This window comes from Dasypus novemcinctus, chromosome 13 (genome assembly GCF_030445035.2).
Source record: "Dasypus novemcinctus isolate mDasNov1 chromosome 13, mDasNov1.1.hap2, whole genome shotgun sequence".
NCBI classification, from domain to species: Eukaryota; Metazoa; Chordata; class Mammalia; order Cingulata; family Dasypodidae; genus Dasypus; species Dasypus novemcinctus.
The window spans coordinates 28,539,645-28,561,869 of NC_080685.1; the positions used below are offsets into that span (position 1 = coordinate 28,539,645).

Genomic DNA, 22,225 nt, shown 5'->3' on the forward strand with positions numbered 1-22,225 from the left:
AGCTCTGGGTCCTGCCCTCAGGGAGGATGGGGAGATGGATCCTTGAGCCATAGCGCCCACTGCACACATGCTCCCCAAGCCAGCTCCCAACCTGGACTGGGAGGGCACAGGAATGAAGAGAAGACTGCCAGGTGCAGGGGACTATCTAGGAAGGCTTCCCCAAGGAGAGCATGATGGAATAGAATTGAAAGGTGAGCCAGGACTTAGGTCCACTCATAAAATTAGTCATTCATTTATTCAACAAGTAGCTATAGCACCTATTACATTCCAGACATGGCTGAGGTCCTGAGGATATAGAGGTGAATAAATCCAGTCCTTCCCGCAAGGCACTCCCCATCCAGGAGAGAACAGACACATATGTAAATAATTGCAGCCCTTTAAATAAGATCTGTGTCCACACATGTCCATGTGATATGTGAGCATGTGGGAGGGCACTGGGGGCATTTCCTCCAAGAGGTGACTTGGCTGTGGGTCATGTGTGAGGGTTGGGGGCTGCCAGGCAGACAACAGGGGAGGGATCCAAGGTAGAGAGAGCAGTACAGAGGGAAAGAGAAGTTAAAACGAGGACCAGAAGAGGAGCGTTGGGAGCAGAAGAGGATTAGATCACAGCACCCTCAGAAAGGAGGGGCAGAGTGAGGCTGGCAGGGAAAAGGGGACCCAGCAGATGCTGAGCCAGAGCAGAGGGCCAGGAGTGAGGAGGCCGGCATCTAGGGGAGGGGAGCAGTGTCAGAAGCAGCAGAGGCCTCCCTCAGTGTTTGAAATGAGGCCAGGTTCTGATGATGTTGTACAAAGCCTGCCCTGGTGACAGGGTGCTGCTCACATCACTGTGTCCCACCAGGAGATAGTTGGATATCAGGTACCCCTCATTCTCAGCACACTGGATCAGGTTCTGGGCAGCCTCCAGCGCTGCAGCATTTGGTGGCTTTTCTGCAAAAGACATTTACCCCATCAGTCATTAGGTTCTGGGGGCTCTTTGCTTAAGGCAGGGACAAGCTTCAAGATTCCAGTCTCTCTCTTCCTCCCACCACCACCAAGCCAGCAAATTCACATTATTTCTGGCAACCAGGCACAAAGAGAATACGAGGTCATCATGTTCTCTGATTCCTCTTTGCCAAAGCTTCTTCCAGAAAGTTAAAATCTGCTCTGGAAGAGAACTGCAGCATTGCACATCAATTCTCAATGGACACTCACAAAGCAGTTATAGCATCTCTGGGCTGACCACCACACTGTCGTAATAGGAGGTGGTGCTCCCCAATGTTGTTGCCATGGTTACCAAGGAAGAGGATGCATTTGATGAATGAGTCATAAGAGCACCAATGTTTGCAAAATCATACTTCATGCTTGCCTTGGTTGTGGCTAGAAAAGCACATGGGCCTGGCTATGGAGGTGGGTGGATTTGGGGTAAATATTCTATCTGGGAGGAACTCCTGGTTACACTCATCCTGTAATGAGAGTCAACTTTAATGCTAAAATATTCCAGACACCTCTTTAATAATGTGCCACAGACAGTGGCAGGCCCCACCATGTTGCCTCCACTTCCCTACTTTCCCAACATTCCAGGTAACATTGCATTACTTAGAACCCTTCTGCCCATGCTCACCCCTTACCTATGAAATTGCCCATGAAAGCAATTCCTAGGGCAATATCATTGTATCCATAGGTGTGAGAGCCTTGGACATGCCAGCCAACCCCTTCATATACACCTCCATCTTGACCCACCAGAAAGCTAAAATTGGGAAAAACAAAACAAAACTCAGCATAGAAAGTCATTATGGAAATCAGAATTTGCTTCATTCACCCATTCAATTTTCATTCATTCTTTCATCCATTCATTGAACTTGCACACAGAAAACAAAAACTACAGTCACTGAATCCAGAAAATAAAGACGGTGACAAACAATGATAATAGTAACTTCAGGCTACTGCAACATGGTCTTTGTCCCCATTGCACCACTGACCTGACCCTTCAAAGGGGACAGGTAACTTCCTTGACATTGAGCATGATGGATACCTTCTTTACTTCTGAGTCACACAGACCCTATTGACTTCTCTCTTCTTGAAATGGTCTCTTCTCTTGGCTTCCACAAGTCACACTCTCCTGATTTTCCTTTTTTCTGGCTGCTTCTCTTTAGGTTCCACTGCCGCCGCATGTTCCTGGACCTGGACCCCCTCCTCAATTGGGGTGCTTTTCAGGGCTCTGATTTAGGCCCTTTTCTCTTCCTGCTAGACCCATTCTCCTTGGACAACCCGTCCTTTCCTATAGTTTTAATTGCTTTCTATAAAAGTCAAAATGTCCAAACCAACCATCTACATTCCTAATTCCCCCAGGGAGAAAATTGGGCATCATCTTGAATATTTCCCTTTCCCCCACCCAGTCCCATCCAATCATTAACCATGGCTTGTCAACTGGATCTCTAATGTAGCTTTTAAATTCTCCCACTTCTCTCTATGCCAACTGCCACTACCCTGGTAGAAGTCACCATCACTTGTTGTCTGAATTACTGAAATAGCTTCCTGCCCATGCTTGGCCTCCTTCCAATCCATTCTTGAAATAGCAGTGTGGCCCCACAAAGATGTCCAGTTCTTAATCCTGAAAGCTGTGAGCATGTTAGGATGCACGGCGAGGGGGGAATTAAAGTTGCAGATGGAGTTCAGGTCCATCAGCTCACCTCAAAATAAGGAGATTATCCTGGATTATCTGGGCAGGTTCAATGTAATTGCAAGGGTCCTTATAAGAGGAAGAGAAAAGCAAAAAAAAAGAGCCAGAGGAGCGGTCTCTGCATAGACCCACTGTGGCTGGCTTTGAAGATGGAGGAATGTGATCCTGAGCCAAGGAATGCAGGCAGCCTCTAGGAGCTGGAAAAGATGAGGAAATGGACTCACCCCTAGAGCCTCAACCTTGAAGTTTAGCCCAGTGAAGCCCATTTTGGCCCTCAGAACTCCAGAACTGTAAGATAATAAGTTTGTGTTGTTTTAAGCTGCTACATCTATGGTAATCTGTTGTAGCAGCAATAGGAAACTAATACAAAGGGTTTTTAAAAAAATACAAATTCTGTAGTCTCAAAAGACCTTCTAATTAGACTCTCCCCTTTCAAATGGCATCTGTCTCTCAGGATGCATTACAAGGCCCTTCATGATATGGCTCCTAACTGCCTTTCCAGCCTTACCTCTCACTATTCTTCTCTTTAAGTAGTGGCTTTTTAGGTATGAGTTAAAATTTCCTCAAAGTTATGTGCTCTGCCTAGACCCCAGGCCTGTGCCTTTAACTATACACTGGTCCCTTTAACTATAACATTCTTCCCCTTTCTTTGCTGACAAACTCTTATGCCTTCTTCATGTCCTAAGCTAGTTGTCCCAATGGAAGCCTTCTCTGACACCAATCACTTTTGCCCAAAGCCTTGATCAGAGGCTCATCCTATGTGCATCCTATACTTCCATCACATTGTCATTAATGATTAATTATCTTCCTCTCACAACTCCACAAGGGCAGAAACCATAACTACATTATCTAATACTGGGTACATAATAGATATCATAAGTGTTGATTAAAAGATTAAACAATGATTTGTGAGTATTTTCTCCTGATTACTATCCACATCAGGATTAAAGATGACACATCACGCAGGTCGAGTGGGAGGGGAGGCCCCATAACAGGTTTCAAAGTCAAGGAAAATGGATCTAACCACTTAAGACTGAATTTTTTCATTATCCCTTAAGCTTCATTTCTTCTCCTTTAAGCTTCTGCCATTTTCCAATAAGAATTTCCAAATCTACAGTCAAATCTCTATTTTCTATGCCAGATAACCATAGCAATGCTGTGAAAAATCCTTCAAAGTGCAGCAACAATGTCCTCCTGTTTGCAAGTGCTGCTTTTAAAATGGAGTCCAGGAGGAGAGGGTCAGTGAGCCCAGAGGGACACATAATCAAAAGCAAATGCAGACAGTGGTCCCTCTGCAACCAACCAAAATCATAAAGCTATCTGAAGAGATTTGAATAATGGCAACAAATGAAAGTGTCAGCATCTTTAGTTCAGCATCCTTGGCTGCAAAGTATGTCTATTCACTTATTCTTGAGAGTCCTCTGCAAGAACCATTTAAAAATGCTTGGAATTGTATGCTGAGTAAATATACCATGTTCCAGATTGCAACATGGGGATTCCTTATAGTTCACGAAGCCCTGTATTTCTTGTTCTTTTTACCTGGATTTTTGTTTCAATTTATACCTTATATGAAAAAGTTCAAAATTCAAAAAAAAATAGCAGAAACATGGGAAGGCCAATGGAAATGTTTTAAAGTGCTTCTTTTTAATCATGTTTGTATCCAGCTGCCTTTGATTTGTGGAACCTATTATTTTACAGAGTATTTCAGTATTCTTTGTGATTGGGAAAGAATGCCAAAATGGTATATGCTTTTGGCAAGATGTTTTTGTTGTGTGTAATTGAGGACATCTTGGCACTATTTCCTGCATAGGCTCTTGTACCACAAAAGAATATATAAATATTTTCATAAAATTCATCATGAATTTCAGGTTCCAATTGGGATGGAAGTGGAATATGTACATCCTCTGGAAATGCTAACTCTTGGGCCTGGATTTTTCATTGGAATCATGCATTTATGTGATCATGTAATTCTTCTTTGGGCATGGGTAACCATGCATTTGATAAAAACTATTGATGTCCATAGTGGTTATGATATTCCTCTCAACCCTTTAAATCTCATCCATTTCTATGTTGGTTCTCAGCATCATGATTTCCATCACATGAACTTCATCAGAAACTATGCTTCGACATTTACATGGTGGGACAGAATTTTTGGAACAGACTCTCAATTGATAGCCTACACTGAAAAATGAAGAAGTTTGAGAAAAAGACTAAGCATTTTTCATAGACCTTCCTGAACATATGCATTTTCCTGAATTGAAACTAATAGCTAATATTGCTTTTGGGAATCAGAAATAAGCATGTGTCATGGCTGTTAAGTGATAAAAAAAATATTAACACCTTTAGTTATCTTTCTAGTGAGAACTTTTTTCTACTTAAGGTCTGTATATGTAGAAAAAATAAATATATATTTAAGTACAATTATTTTTTAGGCAGTTTTAAAGGTCACATTACTGGAAAAAGTATTAATTTATCTCTTTTCTGCTGTTAATATCATAGGCCTGAAATTGGAATTGGTCTTTAAATCTTTTAAATACATAGAGTACATTTCAAAGTGTTCTTAGTAGTGGTGGCATTAGCCTCATGTTGAACTTCAAACATTTTTTAGAGTATGCTTAACGATCAAAATATCATAGGTTGGACCATACAAGTTGATGAAGGAACTGAGGTTGCTGAGTCAGAAACAACCAACGCTGTGCACTTCCACTTTTGTCTCGGGAGTTGACCAATTTCAGGCGATTCTCCCTTTCCTTGAGGAGTCCCTTTTGATTGCAAAGCACCATTGGCATAGTAATTAAAGCATGGCAGGGCACTCCTTGTGCGCATCAGCACTGCACATGGGCCAGCTCCACATGGGTCAAGGAGGCCCGGGGTTTGAACCACGAACCTCCCATGTGGTAGACAGATGCCCTAACCACTGGGCCAAGTCCGCTGCCCCTAAATCTGTGTCTTGAAACTTTGTAAACTGACTTGCTGTATTTGTACTTTGAACTTTTGAGGTAAATGTGATTTTTGTCTGGGAAAAAAAAGCAAATCCACTCAAGAATTTGTAAGTCATTGTGATTAAGACAGATGAATAATTGCAATTTATCATACTCCAATCCTGGATCTTTTCTATAAAAATTCCAACCAAAGGCATCTTCCAAGTACTTTCTGCCATTCCATTAGTTTCATGGATTTCCTTATTATAGACTTGGCATTAAAGGAACCAAAAGAGAATATTTTTATCTAGCTCGTTGCCATAAACAGATAAAGTCTGTTCCCCCTGTTAGACATCAGGCAGTTGAGGCTCAGAGAAGTTAAGAGTTCCTGGATTTATAACATGAAGTAAATATTACCAAAAGTATAACAGGATACTAAGAGAAGAGAGAGCAAATTTGAGGTTGGACCAGACTAAGATAGAGGGTGTGCAGGGTCTCAGTCTTTGGTTGGTTGGAAGAGATTGCAAGAAAAAGGCACAACCCTTTGGTCGCCTTCCTAAGGGTCTCACAGTCTTGCTTTATCACCAATGCTTCCCACAGCCTTCTTTTTCGTCTTCCCCACCACTTGTGGAAGGATAATGAACCCTTCACTGTGCTCAGAAAGATACTCAACCCAGACTCTTGCAAGGATAGAACATGATGCCGTATGTAAAGGCCCTGATGCAAAAGTACTTAGCAAATACCTGTTACCTCCTTCAGCCTTCCTTTCTCCAGCTTAGTTTCTGCCCCTGAAGAAAAAGTGGTTCATGTTTCCACCAATTCCACTTACTGATATCCAATGTCACAGAAGTTCTGTGTGTCCATGTGAAAGGACTGTAGATCTCGGACATGAATCTGGCAGTCCATGGATACATTGCAGCTTATCCCAGCAGTGTGGATGATAATGGCATATCTGGCTGGGAGGTTCATTTTAGGGCAGTGTGTCTCTCTGGCTCCCCAAGCAGACCGCGTGATGATGTTGGGACAAGCTGTAGTGAGGTGAACAAACAAGGAAATGGGAATTCACCTTTGGCCACATGTAGACAATCTCACAGCTGCAGGCAGGGCTGTCCCTTAGTCTCTCCCCAGCCTCCAGCACCCACTGGCACTTCCTAATGTGAGCTCGGCTGTGGGATTCTAGGATCATCCAGCTGAGGACTGGATAGTTCAGGTGACTGGCACCAAGTGGCAGGGGCAAAAACCCACAGGTTCTGATAACCACTATAGAAACCATTGCATGGGCAGAAGGAAAGAGACATACTGGCACACTCATTTTATTCAAAGGACAAGGTATACCTACATGTTTGAATACTCATTCCAAATACGTGCAGGTGTGTGTTCTTATGTCATAGAGGCAATAGGCAGAACTCAGCTGACTCCTGACTCTGAACCAATTGCATGTATATGGAAACAATGTGAAGTCTATAAAGAACTCTACAAATGTTAAGGAATTACCATTATTGGAGATGGTACCTGTTTAAAAGCAGGAAACCCTTTATTTAGAGATTTACAATATTTTCAAAAAGCTAATTTAAAAAATCAGTACATTCAAGAAAAGAATCACTTTAGCAGAGAGATTTGAATCACTGGAGATGGTTATTAATTTTACTGGTTTTAAGTTGCTTCATGTTCACTCAAAATTAGTGCATGATTTTTATTACCCAACCTCTTAGAATATTCACTCTGACTTCAATGTAATCTGTAAACACTTTTTCTCAGGGTGTGGTTATATTGCAGATTGACTGATTTTTGCATTTAGAACGGGGAATGTGTGTGTGAGTGTGTACTCACATATTATATATAAATATGTATATATGTGTTCCCAATCCAATTTTCATACTTTATATATCTCCAAAGGCTTTACAACTTTTGGCATCATATATGCTTTACTTGTTAATTAACTCATTTTCTATCTTTCCTTACTGGAATGTAAGCTTGTGAAGATAGAGAGCTTTGTTGATTTTATTCATGGAGGTATCTCCAGTACCTAGAAGAGGCCTGGCACTTAGGCACCATTCAATAAATATTAGTTGAGTGGGTAAAAATGTGTATAAAAATATATTTATGTTAAAGATAATGCCAAGGCTATATCCTTCTAGCGGGATGGAGAGGAGGCCAGGAAGTTACCTTCTCAAATCTTTCCAGATCTCAAAGTTATGATAGGTATGAGATAGGTTCTCGCCTGAAAGAAACCATGAAAGCCCAAAAGGAAGTGGTAATGAGAAGGAGAACAAAGTGGGATTGAGGGTATTACTTTTCCTTGGGTATCACTGGCTATTGAGGAACCAGACAGATCTCACCTTTCAAAAGAAGTGGCTGAATGTACCTCGGTGACAGATGAATCTTCTGGATGGCAGAGGAGATCAGGCCTTCTGCAGCTGACATGGCAGCAGGACTGGGATCACTACCTAAAAGAGGATGGCATGGAACACAGAGTTGTCAGTAAGCAAATCTGGCCTAGTACAGACACCTGGAGAGAGAATAGGATGTTATGCCTGACCCTGACTAACTGATGGATGGGAAGAGAAGAAACTAGTCCAGCAGCCAATAGTACGAGGGCTTCGTAGGGCACAGAGCCTACAAAGCAAGGAACTACTTGGACAGAGTTCATGGCAGCCAAGGTTGATAACCTCTTACAAGTGCCAAACTAAGTCTTTATTTATCCACTGCATCTCTAGATGGAAGGGCTGGCAAACAATAAAGGCTACATGCAAAGGGAGGCCCACCTAAACAAGTGGGCATGGCATGGAGAAGACAATGGTGTTGTTTACTAAGTAGCTCCCATAGATGTAGGTATGTGGGAAGCTCTTTTAATCCATTAACTTATTTAACTCTCACAGAAAACCTCTGAGATAAAAATACTATTACTAGTTCCAATTGACAAATGAGGATAGAGAGTATGGCAATCATTTTATCTATTAGCTTTCAACGCCTGCTTCTGTGCTTTTCCATGTTTTGCGGGGGGCTGAAAGCCTGCAAACTACACTTCCCCACCTCCCCAGCCTTCTGGCTTCTGGTTGGGTTCTACCAATGGAAGACTCTGGAAGAAGGCAGAAGCTATGCTTTTCTGCTTCTGGTGGCTGCAGCTGCAATGTCACACAACTATGAGTGATGGCAATAACCAGCAGCTCAAGCAGCATCAGTGGTGGTTTTGGCAACATCACAGGAGTGGGGACCAGAAAGGAGCAGGCAGGCAAAAAGAATGGGATGTCCTAGAAGTCAAGGGAGAAAAGAAACTTCGTGAAGCAATTATCAGAGAAGATAAGTATAATGGGCTGAAAAGGCAAGAATGTTAAGATGAGGTAGTAGAGGAAGAATAAAGACAAATCCCTGGCAAAAAGTCAGCAGGGCATGATCATTACCTAACATATTGCCAAAGAAAGCGATGCCCAGGGAGACATTGTTGTAGCCTTGGGTATGCATGCCTTGGACCTTCCAGCCGACACCTTCGTACACCCTGCCGTCATTCCCAACCAGGAAGCTGCAGGGCAAAGCGAGAAGGTTTCAGTGACTGGCCCCACAGCTCATCCCTGTCCCAAGAAATCCCTCACCCCTCCTCAGAGGGGAGAACAGCTCCAAAGGCTCTTAAACACTGTGCTTCAGTAACACCATAGTGGGGAAACATTGATCTGAAGTAGATCTCCAAGAAAAGTAGGAATTTACTTTAGGTTTTGTTGTTACTTAGCTTACATGTGTTTCTCGGCACCTGACTCGGAAAATACTCATTTGGTTCAAAATGGAAATCGAATGTGTGACTTTCAAGGACCTGGGAACATTCATTAGTTCAACATTTTTCAAGAGCTTTAACATTAATTCAACATGTTTTTTTAAATTATAGTATCAAGTACTTGAACATGCTTTAAAGCAATCCACCAGAATTTAGAAATTCCTTTAATATTAATTTTTTCTTCAGCTTTCCCTTAAGAACTTCCTTAGTCTCTTCTCTATTGCAGGAAATCTGTTTGGAGTCTTCATTTTCTTCAGTTTTTTTTTTTTTTATTAAAATTTATCTTTTCTTTTACTCTACCTCTTCCTTTATGTTTGCTTCCTTATAACTTCCTTGTCCTCTACTTTCCAACAGAGTCTTCACCATTGATGTCTTCACAACTCTTGCCATAATCAGTTTTTAACAGATTGTGAGTTTTCGCAGCAAACTGAAGATAGAGTGAACAATTCCCTGGGGTCACTCAAAGACCATGAATTGAGTCCGGGCCCTGACATAGGAGCCTCAGTAAGTCCACCATTTCCTTGGCTTTGCCGCCAGTACTTTGGGCAGGCTCCTCTGTGGCTTCTGCAGCAGCCTTTGGCTGATTCGGTGTGAAGAGTTCCTTACAATTACAAGCAGCCACAGTGTACAACGTTGTCACTCAATATTCAGAGACCTGACTTAGAGACACAGTGGCTGAAGCAACTTGGAAATCCTGCCGCTGAAGAGACAATAGCAAGTGGCAGAAGCAGGGCTGAGGTAAGGAATTCCCAGAGGCAGGACAGGGAAGCCCTGTCCCCCACCCCCAAGGCACTGGTAGCTACAACAAGGGCCTCCAGCTGCTCGCACAGTTTTGTGGTGTTTTTTTTTTTTTAAATAAAGCCATGGATTCTCTTGCCAAAATGGAAATAGAAACCATTTATAATTGTCTTTAGAATTTGGGGATAAATTCCATTCCATTCTGTGTGTGTGTGTGTGTGTGTGTGTGTGTCTATCTGTGTGTATCCTCCTTATATCCTATATATTTTCATCGTTCCTGAAGGAAGAAGAGATTCTGGGCCTCCAACAACAATCTTCAGAGTAGATACTCAGACTCAACGACCCAGTGGAAGGACCCTCTGATGCTCACACTTGTTTACACGTGGCGGTCTCCTCCCCCTCCAATCTCAGTCAAGACGGCCCTTAAGATAACCAGTGGGAAACTACCTCACAGGGTGAAAGCTTTGTTCATGCAGGGAAGTGAACGAGCGTGGAACTAACAGGCATCCTGGAAACAGCTCTGGGTCCACCACTGCCTAGCTGTGGGACTCTGAGCAAATGCACTACCTTTCTCAGACCATGGCTCTCTCCCCTGTGTAACGGGGGTATAATATGTCTATCTCCCGCCCATTCTCCATGTAGATGGAGGACCTAATTGGGAGGTGTTTGTGAAGACCTTTGTAAACTGTGCCTTCCTTGCTTCTTTTCAGGAGCTTGCAAGGTCCAAGAGCACATCTGAATAAATGACTCAGAGCTGTCCTTCCTAATGACCTCCTGAGGATTTTTGGTTTTGTTTCTTTCTTATTCTTTAACATTTTATATTCATTAGAAAAGTTAAAGCCATAAAAATGGGAGAAACAGAAAAACACCCTAAGAGGAGTGAGTACCCGACCAGCCCCTTACTTGTATGCCACATCGCACCGGCCTTCTGTGTAAACAGAATGGGACCGCAGGTCCCGCAGCCTCTGCTTGCAAACGTTCTCCTCCCGGCACTCCATCCCGGTGAGCTGCTCTGTGATGATGTAGACCACAGGCAGGGTCAGCTGGGCCCTGCAGGTGAGCGGTCCTGCCCCCCACTCCTTGCGGGAGACAATGGTGGGAGCAACTGCAGGAGGACAGAGGATGGCATGCAGCAGGTCTTACCACTTCCTCCCCCGCCAGCTGTCCATGCTGCCCTGGGCCTTCTCTCCCCAGGGCCCCTGCCTCTCCACTGAGGAGGCAGAGGCCCAGAAGGAGGCCTTCACCACCCACACCCTCCCCTTCTCATTTCCACAATCCCTTTTTTGGCTAAACGATCCCCGACATGGACTCTGCAGTCAGCCTGGGAATCGAGATGCCTTGTCCCCAGACTATTTCTCCAGAGGACAAATCCTATCCTCAAGCCCTCTCTGGCCTGCTTTATGCTTCCTTCCTTTAGAGCGTATGTCCAGCTGACCTGCCACACCGACCCCCAGGTGCTCTGAGCAGCATCTCTTGAAGCACCTTAGCACAAATGCCTTAGTAATAATTTTTCTTGTTGGCATTTGTCCCTGGGTCTCTGACTGTGTCCTTTGTCCTGCCCTACCCTCGGAACAGGAACTCTCTGAGGGAAGCAGCTCTGCTGTCTTCCTGAAGCTAGGGGTTCCCAAGGTCCAGAGCCCCAGAAAGCTCCATGAATACAGGATGCATGTCTCTCTCATCTAGATTAAAAAATCACAAAGGCCAGGGCTGTGAGATCCCACACAGGACTGCAGCCTCCCTGAGGGCAGGGCTGCCTTTTTCCCTGAGATCACGGGTGTCTCCACTCTCAGACTAGGGGACATGTCTTTTCACCCTTACTCTCTCACCTTCTTGGAATCCAACTTTGGCTAAGGACTCAGAACAATCCAGAAGAAGAGTTAGCCAATGTACCTCTCAGGATTCCACCCACTCACTCCCAGCCAAGCCATAATGAAGTCCTGAGAAACATTTCTGGCCACCTAAGAAACACCAGCCTGTGCCCAAACTGCCTCACCATTGTGACTCTTTTGAGAGAGCTGGGAGCTGCTGACAGGCAGATCCAGAAGCATCTCTGACAAGTCCCTGGCTTGGGTTTCATTCCAGGAGACCTGTGGGAAATCTGCAAAGGAACATCCATCCTTCTAAGTGCTGGTCCTCAGAGAACACCCATCCCAGCATTCGCCAGGTCTCTGGTTGGACATCCCTTCCCCAAAACCCATGGCTTCTCTGCTCCCCAAGTCCCCTAACTTCCTCTCGGACGCAACACAGAGAACCACAGAAGGCTCTGGCCTCCACCTCCTCTGTTTCCCTCTCCTCCCATCCTCCCCCATCCTCTGCCTATTCCAGGTGCATTACAGTCTCACCTGCCCTCTGATCTGAGGAGCTCTACCTTTCCTGAATCACCGGTGTACCTATTAATAGACATTCTCAATGGGTACCCTTCAGAGTGTCACATGCCAAGATGATCATTGTCACTTTGAGCACTTACACGTATTAAGCACCTGTTGATGCCAAGCAAGTTTCTTGAAATAGAGCAATAAGGAAATCTGTGACTGCCCTTGCAAAGCCAACACTAGAAACTTTATACAGTTATTGAGGACTACTCATCACTGGCATGACCTCATCTCCTGCTGCTCCTGAGGTCATGGGACTAATGAACAGCAGCAGCACCATCTTCCCCAGGCCAGCGCTACTGTTTACAAAGCACTTTCAAGGGTGCTAACATATTCGTGGTTGAGAACAATTTTATGAGATAAGCAAAACAAAATAACAACCCCCTCTCTCTAGATAGAAATGGAGGCTCAGAGACATTGTCATTTGTGTAAGATGACACAGGTTTTAAGCAGTGGAGCTGGATTGCAACCCAAGGTCTGACCACTACACCCTGCAGCCTCTCCAGGATGGTCAGATGGCCTCGGACAAGACACTGCCATGACCTGACCTGTTTCTCAGACTATGACACAAGATCACCAAGGGTCTCTGCCATGGTTCTGTGAGCCTGTTCCATCACGTGAAATGAGCAAAACCAAGTACATGACCGTGACATTGAGCCCGAGTGTGCTGGGCAGACCAGGGAGACTGCTGAGGACTGGAACCCAACTCAGGGGAGGGGGCCTGAGCTGGGCTGTGAAGGGCAAACACAGCTTGGGGATGAGGAACGGTGAGACTGGAGAGGAAGATTTAAAATTAAATTCCTAAGAACTTTGAAGACTGAAGGAACAGCCGCCAGTGGGGCAGGACAGAGGCACTGCAGAGGGAGCCACGAGCAGGGACAGGGCAGGAGACAGAAGACAAGGTGATGGGCAAGTCACTTCACCTGTCGGGGCCTTGGTTTCCCCACTTGCAAAATGAAGGCCAAACTACCATGTGTCCCTGATATGTGAGTTCTCCAACACCAACCCTAGGAAATTCAGTGGAATTAGGTGTCTAAGTAGCAGAGGGCAGAGAAAAGTTTGTATTATGTTATCTTTCAAAACAATGTCTATACATGGAAAACAACTCAAGAAACAGGTCCAGTATTTAAGAATATTTTAAAAAGCCAATTCAACAGCATTCATTAATTGAGCATTTACTATGTGCCCAATCCTACATAAGGAACTATAAGAAATAGATGGTGAGGAGAAAATACATCCCCGCTCTCAAGGAATTTGCTCTTATTTACAAATGTAGGCCCAGGTACAGGGCTTAACTTTGATTGGTATTTCTACTAATGATAATGATAATTACATGTAGCTACAATTTTCCTAGCACTTCTTATCCAGGCACTGAGCTAAACACCTCACACTGGCTGCCTAGTTCAATCCTCAAGAACAATACTAGGAGGGGAGGGGGAGGGAGGAATAGAGTAGATGGAAGAGGGGTATTTAGCGGGCAATGGAAATTGTTCTGCACAATCTTGCAGTGATGGATACAGGCCATGTTGAATCTCATCAAAAATTTATAAAAGCATATGGTCTGTGTAAACCCTTGACCATGGTTGGTGGCTATGTTTCAATATTTGTATATCAGTTGTAACAAATGTACCATCCTCATATAAAAAGGTTATTGATGTGGGGCATTTTCGGGACTTGGAGTTGTCCTAAATGATATTGCAGGGACAGATGCTGGACGTTATATATCCTGCCATAACCCACTGAAAGTACTGGGGGAGAGTGTAAACTACTATGTAAACTATTATCCATGTGGTGCAGCAGTGTTCCAAAATGTATTCACCAAATGCAATGAATGTGCCACAATGATGAAAGAAGTTGTTGATGTGGGAGGAGTGAGGGGGCTGGGGAGTGGAAGTATATGGGAACCTCTTATATTTTTTTAATGTAACGTCTTTTGTGATCTGTGTATCTTCAAAAAGCTACAATTTAAAAAATTGGTGGGGGTAGGGGGTGGGGAGTGGAGTATATGAGAACCTCTTATTTTTTTTAATGTAACATTTTGTGTGGTCTATTAATGTTAAAATAGATAATTAAAAAATAAAATAAAATAAATATTTTAAAAAGGTTATTGAAATGGTAGAGGGTAAAAGGGGAAAGATGTTGGGTCTCTGGGAGTCCCCTGTGTTCTGTATGTGAATTTACTGTGATCTAAAACTTCTTTGAAGACAAAATGAAAAAAAAGTAAGACACTGGGAAAATAAATGGAATAAAATGTCACTGTACATACAAGACAACAGATCTTACCATGATGAAAGGCAAATTGTCCAAAAAAATTTAATATTTTTCATTATTTTTTAATATCCCAATTTTTTATTTTATTTTAGTTTTAGTTTTTCTAAATTATTATGTATTTTATTTCTTATGTTTAAACTTACCATTGTCATTTCATTTTCCTATTAATTCTTTTTGGCATTCTTGGCTTCATTTTGAAGTTTAGACCACAGAAGTGTTACAACTGTGGCAGGGGAGGATCATTGGTGTGGGTTGTCAGTGATGGGGGATACATGGGAGGAAGTTCACCTGGGCATACATGTAAGGTATATAAATGTGTCCAAATGTTCATAGGGCATTGTCACTGTGGGTGGAAATTCACACAATAACTGAAAAAATATTGAATTCTCATCCTGGGGAGTTCTGCCACATTCTCTAATGGAACAGCAACAATCCCTGAAGTGCAGGGCAATAACTAGTGAAGAAGGACGGTCCATTGATGGGCCCTAAATATTGACAATTATGCTTATGAGCTTTTGCTCTTGAAATTGCAATTTAGCCTAGTGCTGTAGGGTGTCTATGAGTTACCTCCTGAGATCCTCCTTGTTGCTCAAATGTGGCCTCTCTCTAAGCCAAACTCAGCATATAAATGCATTACCTTCCCCCCAGCATGGGACATGACTCCCAGGGATGAACTTTCCTGGCCAGGGATTCCTACCAAGTACCAACTAGCAATGCAACTGGAAAAAGACCTTAAATAAAAGGGTCAAAAGGTAAAGACAAATGAGTTTATATGGCTAAGAGACTTCAATTGAGTCAGGAGGTCATCCTTGAAGTAACACTTAGGCACATCTCAGCAGGATCTATCTCATAGACTGCCAAAGTAGATATTACCCCCAAAGAGTGGGGTTTCTGAAGGCTCTGGAGACACCCAGGTCCTACAGTTATGACAGACAGCTCTGGAGTCTGGTGCCTGCCAGTGGGCCCTACTTTGGAATTGTGCTCTCTAGTGTGACAGAGTTGGACTCAGTTGTGGCTTTGCTACACATGCCTTTTCTGTCCCTCCTATTTGAATCTATAGTTGGTGCTGGAGTTTGTAGGTGTATGTTCAAAAGATTTGAATCTCTGGGCTATCCACATGCCAACTGGGCTCTGAGCTTAGCAGAGTTGCAACACTTACTCTCTAGTTCATTGGACTCACCCAGGACAACTAACAAGGAGGTGAGGATGGATGACCACTATACCAAGGAACTGAGAGAGTCTACACCCACAAGCGAGAGAATTCCATCCATCAACCACATGGGATTGAAACTGCCTCTCAATTAGAGATGAAGTGAGCATCACCATCCCAGAATCCTCAGGATTCGGGAATAAAATATGGACTAGAGTGGACTTACTGGTATTCTACTATAGACTTATTGTGATTCTGACAATGGAAGAAATTATATCATTGATGTGGAGACAGTGGCCACTGGAGATGCTGAAGACAGGGAGAGGGAAAAAGAGGTGTAATATGAGAGCATTTTTGGAACTTGGAATTGTCCTGAATGTCATTGCAATGGCAGATACAGGCTATCATATAACCTGCCATAACCTACAGAATTGAGTGGGAGAGAGTGTAAACTACAATGTAAACTCTAATCCATGCTTAGTCACAATGCTACAAAGGTGTTCATCAATTGCAATGAATATACACACTAATGAAAGAAGTTGTTAATGTGGGGAAGGGTGGGAGGTGTGGGGTGTAGGGGATAAAGGAATCTCTTATATTTTTTGTGTGTAACATTTTGTGTAATCTAAGTATCTTTAAAAAAAAATGAAAATACATTTTTTTAAAAAGTAAGTAAACAGCACAGTGTTTTCACAGTTCACCAGATGAATCCTGCCTTTAACATTGTTTTAGTCAATATCATAACACAGATACGAATACAGCATGTATTTTTGTTTTACAAAGTGAAAAAAAAGAACAATACTAGGAAATGAGCAATGTTATCCTCACATTCTGGAGGCAAACAAGATAAAGAAATTTAATAGCTCACCGAGAATCATAGCAGATGGCAAGGGAAGGATTTGAACCCAGATATCTAACGTTCAAAACAGTGCTCCAAATAGCAAAGCCACCCTAGCCTCTAACAAAAGGTGGGCACTGGGGGAATTTCTGTTACCAGTTTGAGGACAGTTTTCTGTTGCTCACCAAAAGTATTTTTGATATACAATGAAAGAAAACTCACCCCGGGCCCCAAGACCCAGAGCAGAGAAGACAAGAAGCCACGGCAGCATCTTCACACCACATCAGGACACCAACAAGGAGAGTGTGGATGGCGGACCTGGAGAGACACTGATGGTTAACACAAGTGCGCTCGCTCTTCCATTGGGGCACCCACCCCACTGCAAGGCTCATACTTATCAGCAGGAAACGGGGCCTCAGAGAGTTGAAGTCACTTGCCGAAGTGACCCAACTAGGAGGGGTAGAGCAGGCTTCACACCCAGGTCTGTCTGACTCCAGAGCCTCTGCCTGGAACTGCTCCACAACCTGCTTGAGTTTCTAATGGGGGAGATTCTCGGCGAGGGCCCAAGAAGCTGAATTCAAGGATGTCTATGGTCCTTTCAATTCCAAGAATCTTTGCTGCAAATGAAATGTTTCTTCATGCTCAGTCAAAACAAAATATCAGCTCACTGCGATATCAACCAAATTATCAGCCACCACACACCCACCCCCTCTATAATCCCACTGAGGAACTATGGGGAGGGGGGGATGGAGAATAAAATGGGGCAGACAGTCCTCCTGGGGGGTTTATGCTACAACCAGTAGTCTCTAAATGAAAAAAATGTTTAGAACCGCAGCTTAAGACTTGAGCATTTAGAAGTTTGAGCAATACAAACCATGTCTTATCAAATAATACCCAGAATTCTATTCATTCAGAAAAACTGTCCACCAAAGATAAATGAGGGCAGGCACCTAATAAGCACATGGGAAAATGTTCAGCCACCACTTTTAGCCAAACAAGAGCTAGGACTACCTTATCAAGACAGAAACCCTGAAGGCTGGCCTTGCAGAAAAGAAACCAGTTCCCTGGAAAGCTGTGCAGAAACTAGCAATCAACCGAGTCACCCTGAGCTTTGGCTCTTGGTCATCTGAACCCAACCATGATGTGGTCACAGCTGAAGTTGCAAGGCTTAGACCCAGCCCCTGATCATGCCACGAAGGGACTGGTGGTATGGCCCACTCCCAACCCCCACTGCAAACATTGAGCTGGTTGGATAGGGCTCTAGCCAAGGATGCACCCTTTGGTTCACATTGCTACTTTGCTGTGCCTCCTGTATTCATCAAATAAAGGGCAAAGCATAAGAATAGGAGACAAGCAAGACATAAGACACAGGGATTCAGGGATAGACAGAAATAGAAATTGGAGAATGGTAACCCCAGAACGCCATAGCCTCGGCAAGAAATATCCAAGAGTGGTAGAAACAAACATTTGGAAGAATTTAAAAAGAGAAAGTTTTCTTATTTGGAGGAAGGGCTCAGGAGAAAGGAAGGGGGGGGGGGGTGGGGGAACGGATATTTTTCCACCATGTTAACACTTAATCTGATAGCGTCCAGTCCCTGAGACGGGAGAGCACACACTCACACTCAACCGCAGACACACCCCTAGATCCTGCGCCATCCCAGCCCACAGGTCAGGGGGCGCTGCTCACCCCTCATGGGCTGGTCCTCTCCTCCCTGCCCTCCTTCTCCAACCCGCGCCTTCGCTCCCTCGCGCACTAGAGGGCACTCCCGCCCTGGGAATAGTTGCTCTCAGGCTCTGGCTTCCAGGAGAGAAGAGGAAAGCTCAGATCCCACCTGACAGGGGAGGGGAGGAGGAAGCAGAGTTCCGAGGCTCCAAGCGGGCTCCTCAGCACCAGGAAGAGCTCAAGTGAGAACAGACTCGGGCTGAGTGCGCCTGGCGCCCCGCCCTGTGAATAAGCCCGGTACCTCCTCCCTGGGAAAGGACACGATTGCCCCACACGCCCAGAGCTCCTTCCTCCTCTCCAGCCCTCAAAACCCAGGCCAATCTGGGGGTGCGTGTGGGCCCTCAGGGCCGCGTCCCTGACATCTGGGAACGTTGCTACCTCCGGAGACAAATCTGCTCCACACTCTGGTCGAGGTCACTCATCAACATCGCCACCCATCTCCCAGCCCCTTCCAAGGTCGACAGCAGGAACCAATGGAGGGAGAGAAGAGAAAGGTACATTCCACGGAGGCAGCTCTCAGCGCCCCATTGACCCTGTACCCTACATGTCCATCACCCTCCCTCCCACCTCACCCCAGCCCCAGCATCAAAACGTCACCCACCTAAGGAAGCCCCCCCACAAACCAAGACTCCCCAGCCCTCACCCCCTCCAGCCTCAAAGCTGTATAACAGTGAACACCTCACCTTGTTTCACAATCCTCAGCTCCAGGAACCCTTGAATCTTCATGGAGGAAACTCACCATGACACCTTCCAAGAATGCGATGGAGACTATCTCCAGGGGCACCAGCAAGGCCTCTCACCTTCCAGCGGTCAATGCACTCTTTGTGAGGAAATGCCCCAGAAAAGCAGTAAAGCCCCTTGAATGCCAGCTGCCCACCTAGCTGTCCTCAATTGATCCACCCAGACCTGGGACTAGGAAGAAAAGGCCCTGGAGCGGTTTTGGGGTGAGGGTGCAGGTGGGGGCAGACCCAGAGACACAGAAGAAGGTGATCAGGAGCTGGGGCCTGTGGACCATCCTAGAGGGTCACCATGGGCTTCCCTCAACCGTGACGTCCTCAAGCTTATCAGGTTTGCCCATGCCCCTAGCTGTCTCCCATCATGACCAGTAATAAAACTCTTCAAGAGAAGAGCCTATGGGCTTGCCTTTGGGGGCATCAAGTTAGCCAGCTAAGGAGACTAGGCTCCCCAGGCAGCCAGGAGAGGGGTGGACGTCCTGAACAAAGTAGTGGTAGCTGCCTGAAAAAGGGAGGGAAGCAGGCAGGTCCTGGGGCCCTGTCCAGAGACCACCAAATTCTTGGGGATTAACAGGCTAAGGGGTTCCCAGGTGAAAACATCTCTTCTGGACAAGGGCATTAGGAATGGGGAATCCGTGGTGTGTGTTCACTCTCTGGTTCTGTGTATTGGGGACTAAAATCCCAACAGGTCCCATGGTCAAGCTCCCCACCCCATCTCACCTTGTTCTGCCAGAGAGGCCCCTTTGCAGACCACCAGCCTTCACAGGCTTCCCTGCTGCAGGGCCTTGGCACTTACTCTCCTTTTCTGAGCAGCCTCCTCCTCATTCTTTCCCTTGGTCTGGAGCCTCCACATCAGCCTGGCTTCCCAAACAGTCCTCTGTGATGAATGGAGCCTCTGAGACATCTCTTATCCCTCATCTAACTCCTTCTAAGTTGTACTGCTGTGACGATCATCGCTGTGAGGGCAACTTCCAAGTCTGTATTTTCTCTTATGCCTGACCCAGTGCTTGGCTAGCAGAGCATGCTGAAAAAGGGGTGGAAAGGAAGAAAGAAAACTGTCAGGCAGGCAGGTGCACTTGTAGTAATGCATAAACTAAGGCAGTGGTTCTCTAAGAGTGATTGGGGAAAACTGGGGGTCCCCAAGAGTAATATACCCTGGACCATCTCCCACTTGAAGCCTCCCATAAACCAAGAGTCTCCTCAGCTTCCCCACTGTGCTGATATTTCCACTGATCACATGAAAACAATGGCAGGTAAAACTGCAGGTGACTTAGCATGAATCAAGACAGTGGCATGAATGGTGGCTGCTGGGTGCGGGGAATGGGAGGAAGAGATGAGACCTGGAGGCATTTTCGGGACTTGGAGTTGTCGTGGGTGGTGCTTCATGGACAATTACGGGACATTGTAGATCCCCCCAGGGCCCACTGGAGGGAACGTGGGAGAGTGTGGGCTATGATGTGGACCATTAACTATGAGATGCAGCGATGCCCAGAGATGTACTTACCAAATGCAGTGGATGTGTCATGATGATGGGAGAGAGTGTTGCTGTGGAGAGAGTGGGGGGTGGGGGCAGTGGGGTTGAATGGGACTTCATATTTTTTGAATGTAATATATTTTTTTAAAATGAATAAAAATTAAAAAAAAAGACAGTGGCATGAATCTGCCCAAGGGTCATAGTGCTCTTCCCATCTTCCGTCCCCACAAAAAAATTTCAATGAAGAATATTCTTGATTAAACAGTGACCATTGTTAACTTCATTCTACTTCAGTCCTGATCATTTCAAGGAAAAGCTCCCGTGTGATTGAGTTGTAAGCTGAACTACTTTTTTCATGGAACACTATTTTTACTTGAAAGAACAAATAAGAGAAAACTGTGGATAGGCAGACTTGGGTGCATGGCAGACATATTCATGAAAGTGAGGAGAGCCTTTTACTTCAAGAAAAACAACTGATAGGATTTGCTACCATCATAAAATTGGCACTTTGAAGCAAAAATTAGAATTTTGGAAAATTTATGTCTGTCACCATGAGTTTGACAGCTTCTCAACACTTATAAATTTTTCTGATAAGAGATTGGTGATATTAGCAAATATCAGCAATATTAGCAAAAATTTTTAATATACACTGGATAATGAAATGTGTCAATATTTATAGGATCTGTATAGCTCAGTAAACCAATATTTTCCAAATAGCCAAGCTATGAAGTTGCAAAATCATGTTTCAGTTAAAAAAAAAAAAACAAGAAAATTTCAACATAGACCAATCAATTGAAATGTAGCAGAGTACAGGGAATTCATCAATATGGGTTTAGATTTCACATTGCAACCAACCTTTAAGAAACTGCCACTTGTTGTGTTTGTGTGTACCTACCAGAAAATATCCAAAATTCTTTTTAAAGGTTATTTCTCTATGCTCCCCTTTCCAACTACCAGATTTTCTTCTTAACTTCAACCAAAACAACATATAACAACACTTTGAGTGCAGAAGTAGCTATAAGAATCCAGCTGTCATTTAAGCTATATATTAAAGAGATTTGGAAAAAATGTAGAAAAGATGACTCCTCACTACGTTTTTTTGTTTTTTGGGAAAATATATTTATTTTTCATGATATGTTAATATGTAACGGATTTATCATTGCTATTTTAATAAAGTTGTTACTACTATAAATTTTTACCTTAATTCATAACATGGAAAATAATGATAGATTTAACCCACATTATAAAAAGCTCTTTGGAATACTCAAAAATTTCTGAGTGCAAAGGGGTCTTAAGAACAAAAAGCTCAAGATGAATCAAAGACCTAATTATAAGAGCCAAGACCATAAAGACCTTGGAAATCAGCATAGGGAAACATCTACAAGACCTTGTAATAGGAAATGGCTTCATGAATATCACACCAAAAGCACGAGCAGCAAAAGAACAAATAGATAAATGGGACTTCCTCAAAATTAAAGCCTTCTGCACCTCAAAAGAGTTTGTCAAGAAAGTAAAAAGGGAACCTATACAATGGGAGAAAATATTTGGCAACCATACATCTGATAAGAGACTTATAACT

General features: G+C 44.1%; 1 protein-coding gene and 1 pseudogene across 1 annotated transcript; one reads left to right on the forward strand and one right to left on the reverse strand.

Moving 5' to 3' along the window:
• Positions 1-216: 216 nt before the first annotated feature.
• LOC101442720 (peptidoglycan recognition protein 3) lies at positions 217-11,162 on the reverse strand. Its single transcript, XM_058309292.2, has 6 exons — positions 10,988-11,162; positions 8,982-9,100; positions 7,920-8,027; positions 6,410-6,608; positions 1,608-1,726; positions 217-927 (listed from the first exon to the last, which is right to left on the reverse strand). Exons 1-6 carry the CDS (start codon positions 11,080-11,082, stop codon positions 749-751), a joined length of 819 nt encoding a protein of 272 aa, XP_058165275.2. The 5' UTR covers positions 11,083-11,162; the 3' UTR covers positions 217-748.
• On the forward strand, positions 3,997-4,886 carry LOC139436335 (methylsterol monooxygenase 1 pseudogene; annotated as a pseudogene).
• Positions 11,163-22,225: the final 11,063 nt, after the last annotated feature.

Excerpts from the sequence above, each read along its gene's own strand:
- LOC101442720 (XM_058309292.2), bottom strand. The coding sequence starts at position 11,082 with ATGGAGTGCCGGGAGGAGAACGTTTGCAAGCAGAGGCTGCGGGACCTG. Across the intron at positions 1,727-6,409 it reads TTCTGTGACATTGGATATCA|CTTTCTGGTGGGTCAAGATG; the intron begins GTAAGTGGAATT and ends TCCCAATTTTAG. Across the intron at positions 928-1,607 it reads TTTCATGGGCAATTTCATAG|AAAAGCCACCAAATGCTGCA; the intron begins GTAAGGGGTGAG and ends TGTCTTTTGCAG.